The 18,022-nt window shown below is 41.8% G+C and overlaps 1 protein-coding gene across 8 annotated transcripts in view; it reads left to right on the top strand.

The window, feature by feature from the left end:
- RASAL2 (RAS protein activator like 2) overlaps nt 1-18,022 on the top strand; it is a 187,917-nt gene that overhangs the window by 46,758 nt on the left and 123,137 nt on the right. For 2 of the 8 annotated variants that reach the window (XM_056355862.1, XM_056355860.1), the window contains exon 1: nt 12,179-13,090. The exons of 4 other annotated variants lie outside the window; for them this stretch is intronic. In XM_056355862.1, coding sequence (XP_056211837.1) covers nt 12,496-13,090 — 595 coding nt within the window. In that variant the 5' untranslated portion in view covers nt 12,179-12,495. Of the gene's footprint in view, nt 1-12,175; nt 13,091-18,022 lie in introns of those variants that run through there. 2 more of the 8 variants (XM_056355863.1, XM_056355861.1) reach the window with 2 other exon arrangements.

Genomic DNA, 18,022 nt, shown 5'->3' with positions numbered 1-18,022 from the left:
AGTCTTTTCCTTCCATCATTCCTTCCCTTTTAACCATTTCTACCCCAAAATTCTTCCGGCTGGCGGTGGTAAGAGGAGAGCCTTGTGGCTTTTGCAGGTGATTTGGCCGGTTAATCTTTGTTTTAAAGATGAAACGTGTAGGAGGAGCTTTACAGACCTTAAGACCTGACCTGGGTTTTCATAGTTAAAACAATGGATGCACTAGTATGGGAAAAGAAGTTGCACGTTACCCAAACAAATAGTATAACCCTTACGCAGGGTTTGACCTACGGGGCTTTTTCTCTGTTTGTAGCATTCCAGGGAGATCTGACATCGGCTTGCTGTGAAGTAAGGAAGGAACAGGAAGCAAAGGTCTTGTGTTCATCTAACATGGGGGTGTAGGGAATACCGAATTGGGAGGATTTCCTGGCCTTTCTTGTTTTTTTGGAAAGAAGAAAACAAAACTAAGACACACACACACACACAAAAAAAAAATCCTTGTTCTTCTGCCTCTTCCCTTGCCACTCCCCACCACTTCTGCCTCACGCATCACCAGCCCAGGGTGGAATGTTTCCAGGCTCCTTTTTGAAGATATTTATAAATAAGTTGAGCTCCATATGTTTGTTTTTTCCCCAATGATTACTGTAAGTCATTGTATTTCTGTATAATTGATCTAAGCATGGCAACTTGCATCTAGGGAGGGAAGTTGCGAATGGGTTTGGCCTGTGCTGTGCAAGCATGGAGAAAGGAAATAAAAAAATAGTTTGACAATAACCCTAGCAATGACAGCTGGGGAGAGAAACTTGTTAAAAAAAATACAAGTTAGTTTTAACTTGTTTAGAAACAATGAGAATAAATGTGCTACATAACTGTTACGAACTAAAATAAGAGCGGGCAATAGCAGGCACAGATTTTTCTCCTCTAGCCTCAGCCTGCCCAGCAAAACTGAGCTTTGCTTTCATAAATATCAATAGATCAAGAAGGGCAAAGGCAGTGTAAGTCAGGAGTATTTTTAGCAAGGAGAAAAAGCATTTCAGCAGTGCTCCTTTCTATACGTTATGGTTATAAATCACATTACAGTAGTATGCTTCAGAACAACTCAAGATTTTGGGTTCAGTGTCCACGGTATGTAGATTTTGTTTCCTAACACAGAAGGAGTGAATTCTACTTGTTCCTACATGGTTTGAGGGAAGAGGGAATGTATGGGTGGATGTATGCTGCAGTTAGAAATATCTGTGGTGGAAAAACACCAGCTCCAGCAGGGCTGGGGGAGCAAATGCTCAGCCATGTCCCATGTAAGGAGATTAGGTTAATACTGCAGCATGGACTTAGCAAAAATTAGAAAGAATAAGGCTACATTAATTCACACAGGTCTAGTTTCTGTAGCAGAATGACAAAACAAACCTAGTAATAGTTTAAAAATACAACCCTGAATAAAAGAACTTTCTCCTCCTTGTTCCCCCTCCTCCTCTCATTTCCTGTTTGGACACCCAAAGTTGGAAAATTCGAGTGGGTTTGGAATGGGGTTTTTCTTTCCCCCCATGCCTTCATTTAATAAAAATAAAATAAAAGATATATTAAAAAAATTAAAAATGCCTGTTTCTGTAGCTGTGACTCAGTCCTGCGGTGCCTATCTGCCTTGTGTCAGGCATGGGGCTGTCTGGGGGAAGCGGAGTACGCACATACCCAAACCGTGATGCAAGCTTTGAAATTGCACCAAGTGCACTCGTAGCATCAAATGTGCCGGATCACGCTGCGTTTCCAGTAACAGCCAGAGCTCTCTTGGCTCTGAGTGGGAGAGTGGTCATGCAGTCTGAAAAGGGGAGAGAGGCCAAATTGCACATTCATTTCGATAATTAGGTAAACAGTAAATATGAGAAGTCTGTCTCCTACTCAAACTCCATTGTTTTTTCCTAAAAGTCTATATTTAGATTTGGCAGCTAGATTTATCACAATAACTGGTGCATTGTTTAAACAAGGTCCCTGATGTGTGTGCCTGTTTATCTCTGCTTAACTGGATTGCTTATTTGAAATAGAAATACCTCCAAAAATACTATGCAGCGCTCTTAAACTTGCGTACTTGACTCCTGAGGCACATGGTCTTTATTAGAAAATAGATGCAATTATTCACATTCAAGTTTTGCAGCTTGAAGTCCTGAAGGATTTGTACATAAAACTGTAGAGATTTGATTACATCCTGATTTTATGTCTCACTGGTATATGAGTGTTTCATATGTGTAAAAACCTTTTTATAAGGCATAGATTGTAAGAAATAACTAAGTGAAGCCATACGAGCGCTGTCCTGTCTGTTGGAATTGGAATACACATGTTCATTAGTTTAGTCTAGCCTTGGTCGTTGCTTACATATTTATAAATCCCAAAGTGGCTTTGTGTTTTATATTTAGAGCAAATACTTCTGGACTTGTTGGCCGGTTGCTTTGAAACTTTACGATGCAGTTTCAGGATCGGACTTTGTCCGCAGCACTTGTGCACCGCTCAATGAGGATGGAGCGTGGTTTACTAGCAATGCTAGCGTGGTCAAGGTAAAACTACAAATAGCAGCTCATTTTCCCTTTTGCTGATGAAGTGAGTAAACCTGAAGGTCTTGAAATACACTCAAGCAGTAGTTTGAGGAGGAATGTTTTGATCAAGTAACTTTTTTGATAGTAGTTGTGCATTGAGAGGGTGGGAGAAAACTTAACTGAAGCTGCTGCTTCCCATGACCTTGGTGCAGCTGGCTGTTGGCAGGTCATTTCGTAGGACTGGCAGTAATTTTTTTGTGGACATTTAGTGGCTTCTTTCTGAAAGCTGGTTGCTTTGTAGGTGTGATGGCTGTGATAGTAGCACCCTAAAGTGGCTTGTACAGAACTGTCTGTGGGTTTAAATAAAAAGCATTTAAGAGATGCCCACTGGAGAGGGTTTTGCTCTAAGCAAGAGCATGCAGTTTGGGAGTCTTTTGTTGGTTTGGTTTTGGTTTTTCCCTGGTCCACTTAAACCTTTTGCTTAAAGTTTCCATTTTTTGCGCTGGAAATAACTGAGACTATTTATTTTTTAAGAGATTGCTGAACAGTAGTTGTCTACTGCAAGTGCTGTTTGTGCAAATTTACAAATGGGACTTTGCATGCTCAGTTTATAAAGGATTGACCTCAGAAATAGGCACTTCTGTCATCCGGTAAGCCAGCATTCACACCTCATGAAACAAAACCAAAGTAATTTTGGAACTTGAAAGAGAAGTAGTCTCTGGTACAGTAATAACAAAAGAGAAGACACAAAATAAATGAAGTGCTTGTGTTGTGGGCATGGCTCGCTGTTGTGTGCAGTTGGAAGATTGAGCTTCCGCCTCCCTGCCCAGCTGACACAGAGAGCAGCCCTCCTTCCTTTAACGGTGGGAACTCTGCCTGAGATGCAATAACTCTTGCTTTGTGCAAATGCGTTTTTCACAATGTTCAGGTTGTTTTCTGGTTTGTTTTGGGTTTTTTGGGTTGGTTGGTTGGTTTTTGTTTTGTCCTGCAGTGAGGAGGTGTGTGCATGTGTCATAGATTTGTTCCCTACATAGTCTCTGAGAGAGAAATTGTCTTCCTTCCCTCTCTCCCTCCCTTCCTCTCCCTTCAAAGCTCGAAATTATTTGGTATCTTTCTTTTTTGGGGAAAGCCTCTTTTGTACATGTTGCCATCAGACACATTTTATTATTAACTTTTGAGGGATTTCATTTCAGTTCTTAGTTCGGGCTCAGTAGTAGGACAGACAGATCAATCACTCGGAGATCATGTGGTGCTATCACAAGGAATGTCCTATACTGGACATCCTTAATCATTCTTTAAACTACAAACACAGGTATAGATTTAGTCAAAGAGGGTGTGCTCCTTTTTCCCAGTCTCGTGCTGGTTTTGGTGCCTGCAGGTCACCTTGCTTCATCTTTTGGCTCTGCACGCTTTTGCCTGTTGTGAAACCTCTTCCAGCCCTGGCGCGCTGGTCTCACGGTTGGCTGGGGCTGGCAGAAGGTACATCTTCATCTTAGTGCTTCATCACTGTCCCAGACTTCTGGCTTTTGCACTGATTCAAGACTGTTCCTGACAGACAACCTGTGGAGAAAGAACTCTTCTGGTTAGAAGGTGACGTACATGTAATAATCGCGCCCCCACCCTTTTATTTCTTCCTTCTGTTTTGGTTGGGTTTTTTACAACTTTCTCCATGCGGTGTGTAGTAGTTAGTGCTACAGCAACTGGAATTTTACACAGACTGTCTTTCCAAGCTGGTACTAAATGTTTTCATTGCAAACTTTTGGCATTTTGAGATACTGGCATGTTTTATTTTTTTTTCCCTGTGATCCATTTCTCCTTTTAGATGAAGGTTTGATTTAAACTCCTGCACACCGCTGGTTTCTTGTCAATTGTTGCGCTTCAGTTTGCTAATATTAATACAGTCTTCTGGACGGGCTGTGGGGTGGGTGTTAGGCTAGTTCTCATACAGCTTAAGGTATTCCTCAGCCTAAATTCAGAGCCTAAAATAATTATCGATTTGTGAATTCTTGCTCTTGGTTGGTTGTATGCCCAGCTCCCCATGCCCATCTCCATGGCTCATGCTTTTAACACTGTCTGGTCTCGCAGGCAGAAACCCCACTGGATATCAGCGCTGTTGTGAACCCCTGTGCAGACTGGATGTAAAACCAACTCGGCAACTCAAGTATGTGTTGGTGATTTCAAAAATTAAAGTTTGTTTAGTCATGTTCCTTCCGTTCACACACGGATTCCATACGTGTCAAACACCTTGGGTTTTAGATACTTCAGAAATGTACTGTATTTCTGTGTGTGTGAACTAACAGTTCACTTTCTTGTCACAGGCTAGACTTAAGTCTTGCTAGTTTGGCCATGGAAACCCCCGGGTCTGCCTGTTGGCATTTTCTAACAGTAAACCAGACTCCAGAACAGTAAGTGCTTGGCACAGGGCATTGGAAAAACCTCTGTCCTGTTGTCCTGTTGCTACCCATCTTTCCACCCCAGCTATCACAAAGTCTTGCTGCTTAACACCAGTGCAGGGTAAGGGTAAGAGTCATGGCAGAGGACAAGGCTATTTCTACTACTTGTGGTGTTTATATGGTAAATGCCAGAATTATAATTATGGATTTTGCTGAAGTTTGTTCCTTATTTATACCATAGGAGTACATTGATACACAATGATTTTTGGAAAGTATTGTCAATTAATTGGGGGTTATCTTTTGCAGCTAGTTGGCTTTGCAGTGGGATTTCTAGTGTTTGAGAAACTACATTTTAAAATACACTTACAAAGCGAGTGTCGCATGAAGGAATTGCTAAAATAAAAGTAGTTGATTCACTCTTGTAGGGAAGAGCACGACAAAACAAGGCCAACAGAGTTAGAACAATTAATTTTTTTAAAAAACGTACAGAATGAAATTATAAACCCAACGCCTAATATCCTTGGTGGAGAGTAGAGTTGGTAGGTGTTATTATTGCAACAGTCTGCACTGAGGATGTGCTTCTTTTACAGTTACATAAAAATAATGCCTGGAAAGTTTGAATATATGCACCTGCTACTTGGGCATAATTACCAAGACCATTTTTGAGGTGTTTATCCATTAACATGCGTATATACTATGATTATTTTTCCTCTTGGTAATACTTAAGCTGCAGTTGGTTTGATGCCTGCAGGGATCACATCTAGCAATAAAACTGTGTTCTGTTGGTAACCCCCTGCTTTAAGATGTTGGGAATAATGCTTCCCCCCTGGCTGCCTCCCCCCCCCCCCCCCAAAAAAAAAAAAAAAAAAAAAGTCCAGAAAACTTCAATTGGAAAAGGAATGAGGTGATGGAAAAGTAATTTTACCGGCTGAAAAACAGCATTAAAAACTTAAATCAGTAGCTTGCGTGTATTTCACATGGTGCCAAGATCAACATCTGATCATCAAGAAATGGATGTTGGAGTGGGGATAAGCACTTTTTTACTTATATAGTTGAAGGACAGTCTTGCAAAAGTTGGCAGCGAAGTAGGTCAGTGCACTTGTCTGTCTTTAGGAGCTACAGCCGTGGCTCCAGAGGGTTTCTTTCAGCTTGAGCTTCCTGTATGTGTCGGTGGCTTCACAGCTGGGCATGGTGGTAAGCCCACGGAGGAGCCAGACCTGTGCGAGCAGCAGTGTCGCAGGTCGGGGCCAACAGCTTGCCTGCCTGACGGAAAACCTGCAAGTGTCTACAAATTTCTGAGGCAAGTGTCGCCACTCGCTGCAGACGGGTCTTTTTACTGTTACGATTTTCTGTGCTATGAAGTAGTTGCCAGAGTGTTTACCTTCAGGTTAGAAGTTTGTTTATTTGCACCAGTGCATGTTGCTAAATACTTGGCTGGCTCAGGGTGGCGTTGCTCGCAGCTGTGTGTGGGCTCGCTCAGCCGCTGTATGCGCTTGGCTAGCTCTTAAATGTATGTTTTTATGGCCCTTCAAACTTGGCATGAGCTGCGTTTTGTCGTCAACAACAACGACAAAAGATTGCTAGTGAAATTAAAATCTGGCATCGCTGTTCTACAGGTTTATTGGCAATGTATTGAAATGGGATTTTCTTGCTAACTTTTCCTGGCATCCTTCCAAAACCCAGCATCTCATAAATTTATATTATCTTTCACTGCTTTGCTCAGTTGTCAGGGCTGTAGCAGCTTCTCATGCAGATCATGGGAATGGCATGGAAAAATGAAGCCAGAAGATTTTCAAGCGGGGAATTTTTATCAGCAGAGAAATTGTAGAAGTTTTGCTATGGAATGAGGGGGCAGAAATCTTGAAGAGTTTTTCAGTACCTGCCTTCAGAAACTAGAGCACCACAAATGCAGAGCCGAGTCAGTTGGCATCACTGCGGCTTTGGCTATAGGGAAAGGTAAAAGGCTTGGAAACACAGGGCAATGACAGCACAACGTGTCTTGGCACAGCAATTTCGGATCAGGAAATTGCGGTACTCTCTGGTATTTAAGTGCTTTGGTCTCGCTATTTAGCTTGTTCATAGATGCATTTCGCTCTCAGCATAGTGATAGTGAGGACGGCATACCTCCTTGATTTATCTGGGGCAGGTGAGCTTTCTGTGTGGTCATTGATACGCATTGCCAGCTCAAAGCTTGTGAGATAAACGGGGCAGCTTTGCTCAGAGAAACTCTAATTTGGCTCAGTTAAATTATCTGTGTTCCAGCCATGCCAATTCCAAACTCCAGCAAACTCCTTGCTTTTCCAGCCACTCTAATCCCAAATGCAACAGTTGATAAGGTGCTATTTCATTTGTCCTCGGCATAACTTTGTGCACTACATGCTAAGCGGTCGAGTAAGTCAGGTGCACTGGTCTGTACCGAGCTGAGGAAAAGTGATATCCACCTGCAGGAAATGTTGCAGGGGGAAACAGATGAATCTCAGTGATAGGAGATGGGAAGGGGATGTTAGGTCATTAATTACTTAGCCTTGCATAAACAAAACTTAATATTTTGAAAAGTCCCTATTGTAAAGGGAAGGAAAAATCTTTCATCTTCTGTGCCCTTTAGCTCCATGTCAAGTTGGGTCAATTGGAAGACTTTTGTGATGGTTTCTGCTTTATATATTGATTACTCCTTCGTGACCTGTTCCAGTGCAGCGAGCATTGGGCTAGTTTTGAAGGGGAAAAGAGCCAAGGGTAGCTAGACTGCAAAACTGAGGATCCCTGCATGACTGCATCCCTTCTGATTTCTCTGGGGAGGGTGCAGGGTGCAATTTGTTTTACTTCTCTGCATGTTAAAGAACTTACTTGATGGCTGGTAATTGGTGACTTAGTCTGGGATCTTCGCAGAAGCAGTGTTTCTTAACCTGCTATCTTTATGATTTAGAGGAGAAGACAGTTGAAAACCCAAGTGTGCTGCACAAATGTTCAGGGTTGTGGGTCTTGGTGGTTGTGTGGGGGTTGGGTTGGGTTTTTGCTCCTTTTTTTTTTTAAACATGTTTCTCTTTGCCCCTTCCCCATTCATGTCTTGGCAAATGTTTTAAAAAATGAGAAGCTGCTACATTTGTGTTTGGTCCAAAACTAATTTGAAATGGAGTAGTTTAGTCACGGGAGGTTTCAATTACTCTTTTTCTCAATATAAGCTGTGCTAAAGATGCACTAAAATTTTACATGTTGTAGTGCCTTTACTCAAGCACTAGACAGCTTTCAGAGAGAGAGAGAGAGAACATTAAACATTAATTTTTATCATCAGAGACAAGTTCTCCCTCCAGCTGGTTGGCAATGAAGCATTTGGGGGTTTTGTGGTTGTGCTGCTGCTTTTTTTTTTTTTTTTGTTAATTGGCTGATAGTATTTATTAAACAAGAGATACTGTGAGGAATTTCTGAAGCTTCATGCAGCAGAGATGGGTAGGTTTTTTTGAAAGCCGAATGGTGGAAAGCAGACTGCCCACGCAGGGGGCTGTTGCCAAAGAATTATCTTCATATGCTCGGTGAAAATGTAATGCTGCTTGTGTACGTTTTCTGTGAAATATTGTTATAAAGTTAAGAAAGATTGTTTTCCAATATTATCTTAAAGCTGAAATACAATTATATTCCAACATAGCAAATCTGCATTTTGTGCATAAATTACTTAAATATCTAGGAGTAGTGAAATATATGCTATTAAACATGTCAAAGTGGGTAACTGAATGACTAGATTGTTAGGAAGAAAATAGTAATTTTCTGAAAAAGCTAAATGAATGATTTGGCACAAATAACTGCAAACATTACCAAAAAAATAACTTCTTCTGAAGGAAATTTCCTAGCAGAGGATCACATTTTTATGCAGTAGGTATTAAAAACAGGAGGTGTAAGTGGAAGATACTCCAGACTTTCTCAAGTTAATTGACAAGCTCTTTTCTTCCATTGAAATTATTCTACCTGCTGACAGTTGAATGGGTGGCTCTGTATGGTTAGAGATCTCGCATAACCAATATGTTAGTCACTGCTGTAAGCTGATTTCTTTGTGAAAGTGAGACTGTATAAATGCTTCCCAAGCTAAACTGCTGCTCTGAAAGGGCTTGAGCTTTTGCGTAAGTAGCTGAACTGTGGGTCAAGGAGAAAGTTCTGCTATGTGAATTAGTCTCTTGCGTGTTATCTGTACAAGAAATGCTGGAGCCAAGTGAGACCAATTTAACTCAGCAGCACAGAATTACTATAGAGCAAGGGGTTTTGTTTGGGCAGTATCTTTGCTGCTGCTGCTGTGTATATAAGGAAGAGTCAGTCCAGTTTGACTCAAAGCCCAGTCTAAAATTTTTGAGGTAGAAATTAAAAAAATTGTCTTTCTGGTAGACTAAGCAAACTTGTGTATCAGTGATTTGATGTCAACAAACATGTAAGCCTTATATGCCTTTTTGGAAGCACTTTGAGAAAGACCGTTTTGCCCTCTGTAGAGAGTGCACTGTGAAACCTCAGCTAAGTGGAGGCAGCTGGATAACAGTTTTCTTTGATCACAAAAATCTTGCGCCTGAGCAGCGGTAACGTGAAATCAAAAGTGAAATCAGAAGTCAAAAGTAAGACCCTTCTTAACATTATTCAAACTTAAACTAAACTGTGACTTTGATGTTCCTGGGCTTCATGTTCAGTGCTGTTAGGTCTGCACAGAACTGTGGTCCAATCCCTGGCCACACCAATAAAAATATTTTTGAGTAGAAGTTAACCCGTAACTGGTTTTGCACCTCGCTTCATGCTGTAACTTGAGACATGGTTAATCTTTCTGTGCGTTCCCTTGCTGAAATGGGTGGTCTGTGTAAGTCAGTAATTGGTGTCATGCAGGCTGTATTGGGAAGGAGATGAAATGATCTTTCCATACAGCCAGGTGTCCACAGGATGGCAGTGAAAAAGAACAAGGATAGTAGCAGGCCTGGTGCTCACCTCTGTGCTCATGCAAAGACAGCGTCTCACCTGAAGTTTTGTTCTGTCCAAAGTGCGGTTGTGCTAAATAAATCCCGGATTCAGAATAATGTTGACGCAGCTGGTGTCATATTATCAGAGTTGAGCTATTCCTGTTGATCATACTGAGTCTGCTGATACAGCAGATAAGTGCTTTCAAAACGCTGTTTCAGAACATGGTTTGTATGGGTGCTCAGCTTGGTTGTTACATTTCAACAGGAGTTCGAAAGTGTGCTAGAAGCCTATAACAAGCAAATCCCAGGAGGACTTTTGCTGAGCTGAACAGGCTGTCTGTCCATTTTCTGTCCTCTCCTGCCCTTCTGTGCTCCTAAATCAAAAGTAGATGTAGATGTGCTAGTGGAAATTTGTACAAGCAAGGCTTAGAGAGCTGACCAGAAACCTGCCTCACATTCTCAGTTTTCTCTGCTTGATTATGGCTTGTGCCATTAGAGTGAACCACATTGTCATCTGTTGTATTTACTCATACTTACTTCTGAAGTTCCACAAAGCCTGCTTCACCAGACTGGCTAATTCAAAGCATTTGTTCAAAGCACTGCTGCCACATTAGTAGTAAAAGGCTTAACATGGAAAACGAGGACCCACTGCTGAAAGGGGTGGGTGACCTAGTAGCGGTAGACCCAGTTAAAGTTGGTGTCCTCGATGCTGTGTTTGCTTCAGCCTTCAGAAACTAGGACTCCCAGGCCTCTGCTTTGTGAAAAGGATCGAGAAGGAGAAAAGCTGCCAGCAGCGTATGAGAGGCAAGTCAGTAATTACTTACAAGAACTCAACCCATGCAAGTCCCCTGGGATCAAGAAACAGAAGAGCCAGCTAACTTTTTCCTGGTGAATTCTCTGTCTCATTTTTGCGATGGGAGTACTTGTATCTCTGTATGTATTCACTGCTCCTTGTGCTTCCTTGAGATCGTTGCTCTGGATGGGAATTGTAGCAGTGTTCTTGTTTAAGTGTATTTTGTCATTTAAGACTCGTGCTCTGAGCAGCATGACTTTCTACAAAGCACAAAAGTCAGCATCATTATTTTTGATACAGAATTTGTATTGCGATGTCTGAGCTGTTTTTGCTTCTGAGGTTATTTTTTGTGACTTCTTGAACATGGTGATTTTAGATAGTCACTTCTTTTGCTTCTAATTGTAAAATGTAACTTGCTGCTGAATAGAGAAATTACTTCTTGATGTGATGGAAGTCTTTGGGTAACTTCATGCCTGTTCTGGGGAGCAGTGACACCCTATTCCATGCATACACGTAGGTAAGGAAGTTTTTGCATCTGCATTTGTCAGGAATGTACTCTGGCTGACAAATGCAGCCTAGCTTAAAGGCAGATCCCACAGTAGGTCAGTTAAGCTTTATTGGTCTGCCAGGCCAGATTATTGTTTTCCTTAAGCAGAGAAGTAGCTTTCATTGTCACTTGATTGCCAAAGGTCTGTCAGCATTTCCATTATAAACCCCCTATTTTCAGGGATTTGAGTAGACTTGAGATTTAAGTGTTCTGGTCTAAAACTTGGCAAACATGATCAGAGTTCACCAGCGGATATTTTCTTTATGAGATTTTAAAATAGTCAGCTGTTTCTTAAATTGTGGAGAAGGCAAGAATTATTTTTTCCCCTCTTGGTTAAACAGATAGGACTATTTTTTCCATCTCATTTATTCCAACTAGGTTCATAAAAATAAAGCCCCATTATGTTGTTCTTAAGGAAAAAAAAAAAGGGGGGGGGGGGAGGAGAAAAATGAAAATCTGCGTGCTGTCCTGTTGTGTTTACCAGAGGATCGTGCCTCAAAACCCTCCCTTTGCTTTGGTCTGTGTTTGGTGATGTCCCACCCACCCCTCTCTGTCCCTTTTCTCCTCCCCTTTACTTATTTCCCTTCAGTGTATTTACACTCTTCCTACATAAGTTGCAGTGTTTCTTCTCCTTACTCCATTCCTCCCGTTTGCCTTTCTCTCTGGGGCTTCCAGCATTCGTTTCTGATGATTCTGCCCATTTTACCTCTCTCTAAAAGGCAACTCTGAGGTATTCTTAAGTGATACGACGTACCTGTGGTAAATATAAACTCTAGGAATCATCTTTATGTTGTTTGTTACTTTATACTTAACTATATGTGTTGTTATGTACTTTACTATTTAACTGAAAAACATAACATGCATGACTCTCAGTTGAGTACTGTAATTTTTTTAACGCTTTTTTGACTTTGCTGTGACTCTAGAGAGAAGTACTTTCGTATTCTTTTTTTTTTTTTAACCAAATCTTTAATGTAGACTGAAAAAAGCGAAGTGTGATTGGTGCAGAACACCACTGTGGGTTTTCATGGCTGGGCTCTTTTAGTCATTTCCTGAAAGCTTGGTGCAGAAATGTGGCAGTGCAGGAAGCATCAGCAAGCTTAGCAAGGCTTCATGTACTGTTAGAAGTCAGCTTGCTGTAGGTGAGGGCACATTCTTCTTGCTGAGATGTAGAAAGACCTGGTTTTGGGACTGATGGTCAAGATCTTCAGGAAGAACCTCTGCTTGTGGTTCACAGTGGTGAGCAGAGTGACTGGGGCTTTAAAATGGTGAGGGACTACGGCTATATGATTATTAAGCAACAAGGAATGTAAGTTAAGAGCTGAAATTCAAGGGGTGGAAAATGAATTCTTTCAAAAAGCACCACAGCCTCTCTCCCAGGACCTTCAGAAGATCATTGTCGGAACAAGATGCTGGCACTGCTGCCTTGAAGGGCTATCATTGGTACCACCAAATGAAAAGCAAGAAGATGAATAAACAACTGAGTTCTGACCCAGAGAAACCTCTCGGAGCATACAGGTGGCAGATGCATCCTCGGCTTCCCTGGAAGATAAGCAAAAGAGAGAGCTCCTGCAGGCTGAAAGGGGAATGCAGTGATCCAAGTCTTGCCAAAAGTTCTGCAAGCGTGGATGCTACCAGCACTGATGATCTCCACAAAGACCCAACAGAGATGCTTTTCCAGGCAAGGACTAGACCATTTCGTGTTCCCTTCAACCGCTCTCTGTCTGAACCCATGCCACATGTTGGAAACAGGCATGCAAAGCCATTTCTGCAAGCCGTGCGCTCAGTGGACTCTGAACAGCAGGGCTACTTCATCCGTGGCATTTTCTCCTCTCTCTCAAGTGGCTTCTCAAAGATAATGAGTCGAAAAGGGGAGCCTGGCAATGAGTCAGTCAATGAAGGGAAGACAGACGATAATGACACTGATTTGAGTACAGGTAATGAACTCATTTTTGTTTCGTTCTACTTCTGTTTGTGTAACAGGAGACATATGATAGTTATTTAAACTGGTTTTTAACTTGGTTTTATTAACATGGCGTTGGCAGTGCTCTGATATTGTATCTGACTTTTTAAAAAGCGACTGAAAAAGGGCCTTTCCTGATAAGGAAGTGGTGTGAGATGTTTTGGGGTGTGTGATTAAAAACTCGGACTTGCCTTTAAAGCAAGCATGGTCTGGTGGAAGCAGTGGCATTTCTCTCTCCGATGCACCCTGTGTGGGGGGTGCAGTCCTGCAGGCATGGTAGCCTCCGTGGGATTACAGTGCCCTGACTGGGATATGCAGCCTGCTACTGTAAATGAAGTACCAGGAAGAGAGAGAAATCAAGCTGACTGTTAAACAGTGTTCAAGACAGCGAAATGGATCTAGTTCCTCATATTTAGATTCACCATTTTGTAATCAACCAGTTAAATTCTGGCAAGAGCAGCTTTTCTTTAAGGAAAAATAAAAACCAACTACCAGAGGCTGGTCTCTGTAGATGCCAAGGACAGCGGTGTTGCAAAGGTTTAGCCAGCTGGGACTGAGGTCAGCAAGATGCTAGTCTGAGATTTCATAAATGTACCTTGTTGATAACAACACTCATAAAGCAGAAAAAAAATAGGGGGAAAAGGAGAGAAATTTGCATTCTGTTCTCTTGGTCTTTCCTGGAACTTTCTAATGGGCTATCCAGCCTGAACAGGGTAACTGATGATGCTCTGAAAAACCCCACAAAGTTTAAATTTGTAATAAAACCAAAAAATAAACCTTTATTTTTCCCACAACCTCAGAAGTTTCCAGAGTCCTCCAGATAATTGTATTAAAAACTCAGTAACATCTGGATCCAGTTGAAACTGCTGGACAAGTCATCACTATTCAAAAACCCTCAGTTTAGTAGTAGTAGTGAAAGAATAATATGGTCTGTCTGCAGGGGTTTCAGTCTTTCAGTCACAGTGGAATGTCCCTGACAAGCTTATGTTTGGTGCTGGAAGCAGTCACGTTGCTTCAGGTATCTGTTCAAATCTAAGTACCTACAGTCACTGATTCGTGTTTTCTCCGAGAGCTTTCGCAGTTGGAATTCGGCTTGATGATGCTTGTTAAATTGCGTGGAATACATAGGGGGAAAAAGAGCTCATAGAACTACTTTTTTTTTTTTTTTTTCCTTTTCTTTTTCTGTTGGTGGCTTCTTGTTAAGGGGTTGTTTGGTTTGGGTTTTTATTTCTAACATGAATGACTAGAGGGGAGACAAGAATTTCTGCTGCAGGCTTCCACTGGTGTTGAGACTTCCTGGGAGGCCGAATTGCTATGGCAGACTGGGACGTTCTGTTTGCTCTCTTCTGCCCGCCAATATACGTCAGCAAGCAGTATTGGGAGGGTATTCTATGTGACATAAGCGTTTTGGATCAAAATGTCACATCATGTGAAGGGCAGAGCATGCTGTGCTTCCCTTCTCCCCCAGTTCTGATATGCTTTGATACCAAAAGATTCTCTCATAATTCCAAAGTATTGTCAGTCGACTAGATTACTGGGATGCTTTGCTTTTAGTAGCGTGAAAAGTAAAGCAGAGGAAAAGGGTTATTTGTATTGTTTTATTTGTATTTGTATTGTATTATTACCACTTGGTAAATACTTCATGTTGGTTCTGGGACAGTGTCAGAGCTTTTTGGCTCTTTGGGGTCAGACGAACCTCTGCCTGAGCCTGCCAAAACTGGTTTTGCAGAGAGAGTCGCAGTTCAGGAACTGAGAGAAGAACAGAAAGACTAGATTAAAAGTCAGAACTCTCCCAAGGGAGGAAGTCGTAGCTGGGAAGGTGTTTGGGGAAACAAGGTTGATGCAGTCACCCACAAAATCACCTGAAACGGCCAGGTCCTGCTTGGGCTGCTGTCAAGGACCACAGAGCTTTTGGTGGGTTGGACACCTCTGTGGAATTTCTTTTCAGCCTTTGCCTTCTCAATGGCTGAGCCTCTGATCTTCAAGCAGACAACAGCTTAGGTTTAAGAGAACTAGTTCACCTTGTAAGACGTGTTGCTATGTGGGGTATGTAGCCATAGGACAACTAATTGCTTACCGCTGGTTTTATTTTTCCTTAAAGAAGAGCTGCTGTTGCCAGAATTAGCTGGAGCTGCTGTGTAGCATCTCCTGCCCCACACAGTGCTATAGGCTGAGACCTGATAAAACAGTGGCACCGCCTGTGAGCTCCTAGGGGTAAGATCTCAGGTCTGAGGGAGATAGCTTGGAGGCAAAAGGAGTGAGAGAACTATGCTTAGTCTATCATGTTCTTCAACCACAGTCTAGATGCTCAGAAGCGATCAGATCTTTTCTCCTTCCACAACCACACAAGTTTAGTTCTAGGGAGGGGGGTCACTAACTCTCCACCACCAGTTTTGGTGCTTGGGCAGGCAGAAGGTATCTTCCCGTGCCTACAGTCCTGTCCACTGTTCAGGGAAAAACCCAGGAAAATGGATTCTGTTTTCCTCTCCAAGAGAGGCAGAGTTTGGGAATCCTCAGGCAACTGAAGTCTGTGGTAGAAGTGCTCAGGCACTTTACTAGCCAGGAGATGGTGTGAGGCATGGGGTTTCTCCAAAGCATGCAAACTGTTTGGCTTGGAAGAGCTTGATCAGAGGTCTCTCAGGAAACATTTATTTGGACAGAAGTTCTTGTCACTACAACCCAAACCCCAGAGGACCTTTTCCATGTTGTTAAATACCCAGTGGGAGAGGCGTGCTTTGGAGTTTATCCAGGAGAACCTAGAGGCATGCTCTCTGTCTCCCTTCTGTGCAAGGGGCCAAGCCCTTTACTTCCACAAGCTCACTTCATTGAAAGTATTTCCATTTTCCTCTGAAATACTTGCATATTATCAGCTTTTTAAAAGATTATCTTCCTTCCAACACTTGCCTGGCCTCTGGCTTCATCTCTGCATCAGAATTACAGAGGCTGAGTTGTCTGCAGGGGTTTGTGTCGCGATCGGTGGAGGTTGCTACTGATCTTTGTAAGCCTAGCGAAAGGGCAGTTCCTGTCTTCAAGGAGCTGTACCCTCCCCGAAGAGGATCAGTTGGGGTTTTTTTGGCAACCTGAGAAAAGGGAAGTGGGATTTAAAAAGAAAAGGGGGGGGGAAAAATATCAGGATAAATATTTTCCACTTGGTCTCACAGTCTAGGAAGCATGTTCAGACACTGCTTCATCGGCTCTTGGCTGTAGAAAGCCCTGCTGCATGGACTCAGGCATCCTCTTTGGCGATGAAAGGATGCTGAACCTTGGGCGAGCTGCCTCCTTTGGCTCTGCCCAGAGCTTTGGCAAGATGCAGAGGCTCCCTGGAGCATGTGGCATGCTTTCTGCGACATGCTACAGCCCAGGTTTTAGGAGAAAGAGGACATGGAGTGGGCAGTCAGTGGGAAGAGCAGAGCTCTTTCCATGGGTCTCCACCGGAGAAGCCTGGGCTGGTCCGGGTGGGAATGAAGAGCTTTTGGGGCTTATGTGCTGACTTCTGACAGCTTCTAGAGCCTGGCATTTTGAACCAGAATTTGCATTAGCACATGCAAAGCCTGAAAGTAAAAAGATATATACTCAGTATGAAGTTATTATTTGTAAGTTAAGAAATCTGAGAACATTTCAATTTCTAGTAAATGTATTGGCTGGAGGAAGGAGAAGTGTTATTCTGATAAACATGTTGATTGTGAACATACTATGATTTTGGTAGAAACAAGGTAAGGAAGGGGCTGTACAGACAAAGCCTTGGATCCAAGGTTGCAGGTGAGCTGCTGCGCCTTTTGGATTATTTCTGACTATTTCCAGTGACCCTTTAACCACTGTTGAGAATGGATTTGTGAGAGAGTTCTCAGGTAACGTTTATTTCACTGTTCCTTCTTATCTGGGTCTCAGGGCAGTGTTTAATTGTAGATTGATGACAAAATAATTCAGTAGAATCAATTACCTATATCTTCCCTGGGTATCTCTCTTTTGGTTTGGGGTGGGGAGAGGGTAAACACTCACCTCTTTCACTTGAGTGTACTTTTAGCTTTCACGGTCTTTCTCTTTTACAACTTTTATCATAAAAGACATTTCTTTAGAATTCTTTCCTTTTCTTTCTTCACCTGGGTAAAGATATGTCTCTTCAGTCTTTTAAGTTTGATTTAATGCTTTAATTCATTTTATTTTTGTGCCTAGAGTCAGAGAGAATATTTTATATCCTTGCTTTTCTGGAATTAATTTTGTTTTTTTAATAATTGACTGAAGTATTTAAACTATATACTCTTTTTATTATCTTTACAGTATAGATTAATTACATTCTATTTCTTATGTCTTTCCATATAAACTTACTTAGAGGTTTGTTTTTTCACATCTATAACTCTAACTAAAGCCAAGGCAGTACCACATTCAGTTTCTTTCAGTGATTCCCAAAATACAAAACTGTTTCTTCCTGTCTGAGTTGGGAATTTAGTATTTATTACTCATTGGAGCAGCTTTTCTCTTTTCATATTTTAAAAACCAATTTCTCATTTTAGAAGCCCTTCTACTGACTCATGTTCCTACACTCCCAAATCTCTTTTGCTCTTCAGTCGTTGATTTTTGGTGGGGTTTTTATTAGGGGACTTTTACACAGTCGAGTAATTACATTACTCTGTAATTCATGTGTTTGCTGAAGTGCTGTGCAAATGTCAATTTATTTGCCTCCTGCTACAATCCCCTGTGTTTTGTTGCAAGATGTAGTCTTAATGTTAAAACTCATTCACTTTTAATTGTGAGAACAGATACAAGATAGCTGCTTATACCTAATCCCTACAATGCATTAAAATGACTGTTGTTGTTACAGAGTCATAACTATGAAAATAACATGTTGCGGTCCAGTATCGGTCTGTTGTTTTTGGTTTGTTTTTTTTAATCTGTAGTGTGGCTTTGT

The sequence above is a fragment of the Falco biarmicus genome, chromosome 11 (genome assembly GCF_023638135.1).
Source record: "Falco biarmicus isolate bFalBia1 chromosome 11, bFalBia1.pri, whole genome shotgun sequence".
NCBI lineage: Eukaryota > Metazoa > Chordata > Aves > Falconiformes > Falconidae > Falco > Falco biarmicus.
Note: the sequence above shows the minus strand (reverse complement) of the source record. Positions and strands in the feature narration are given on the sequence as shown.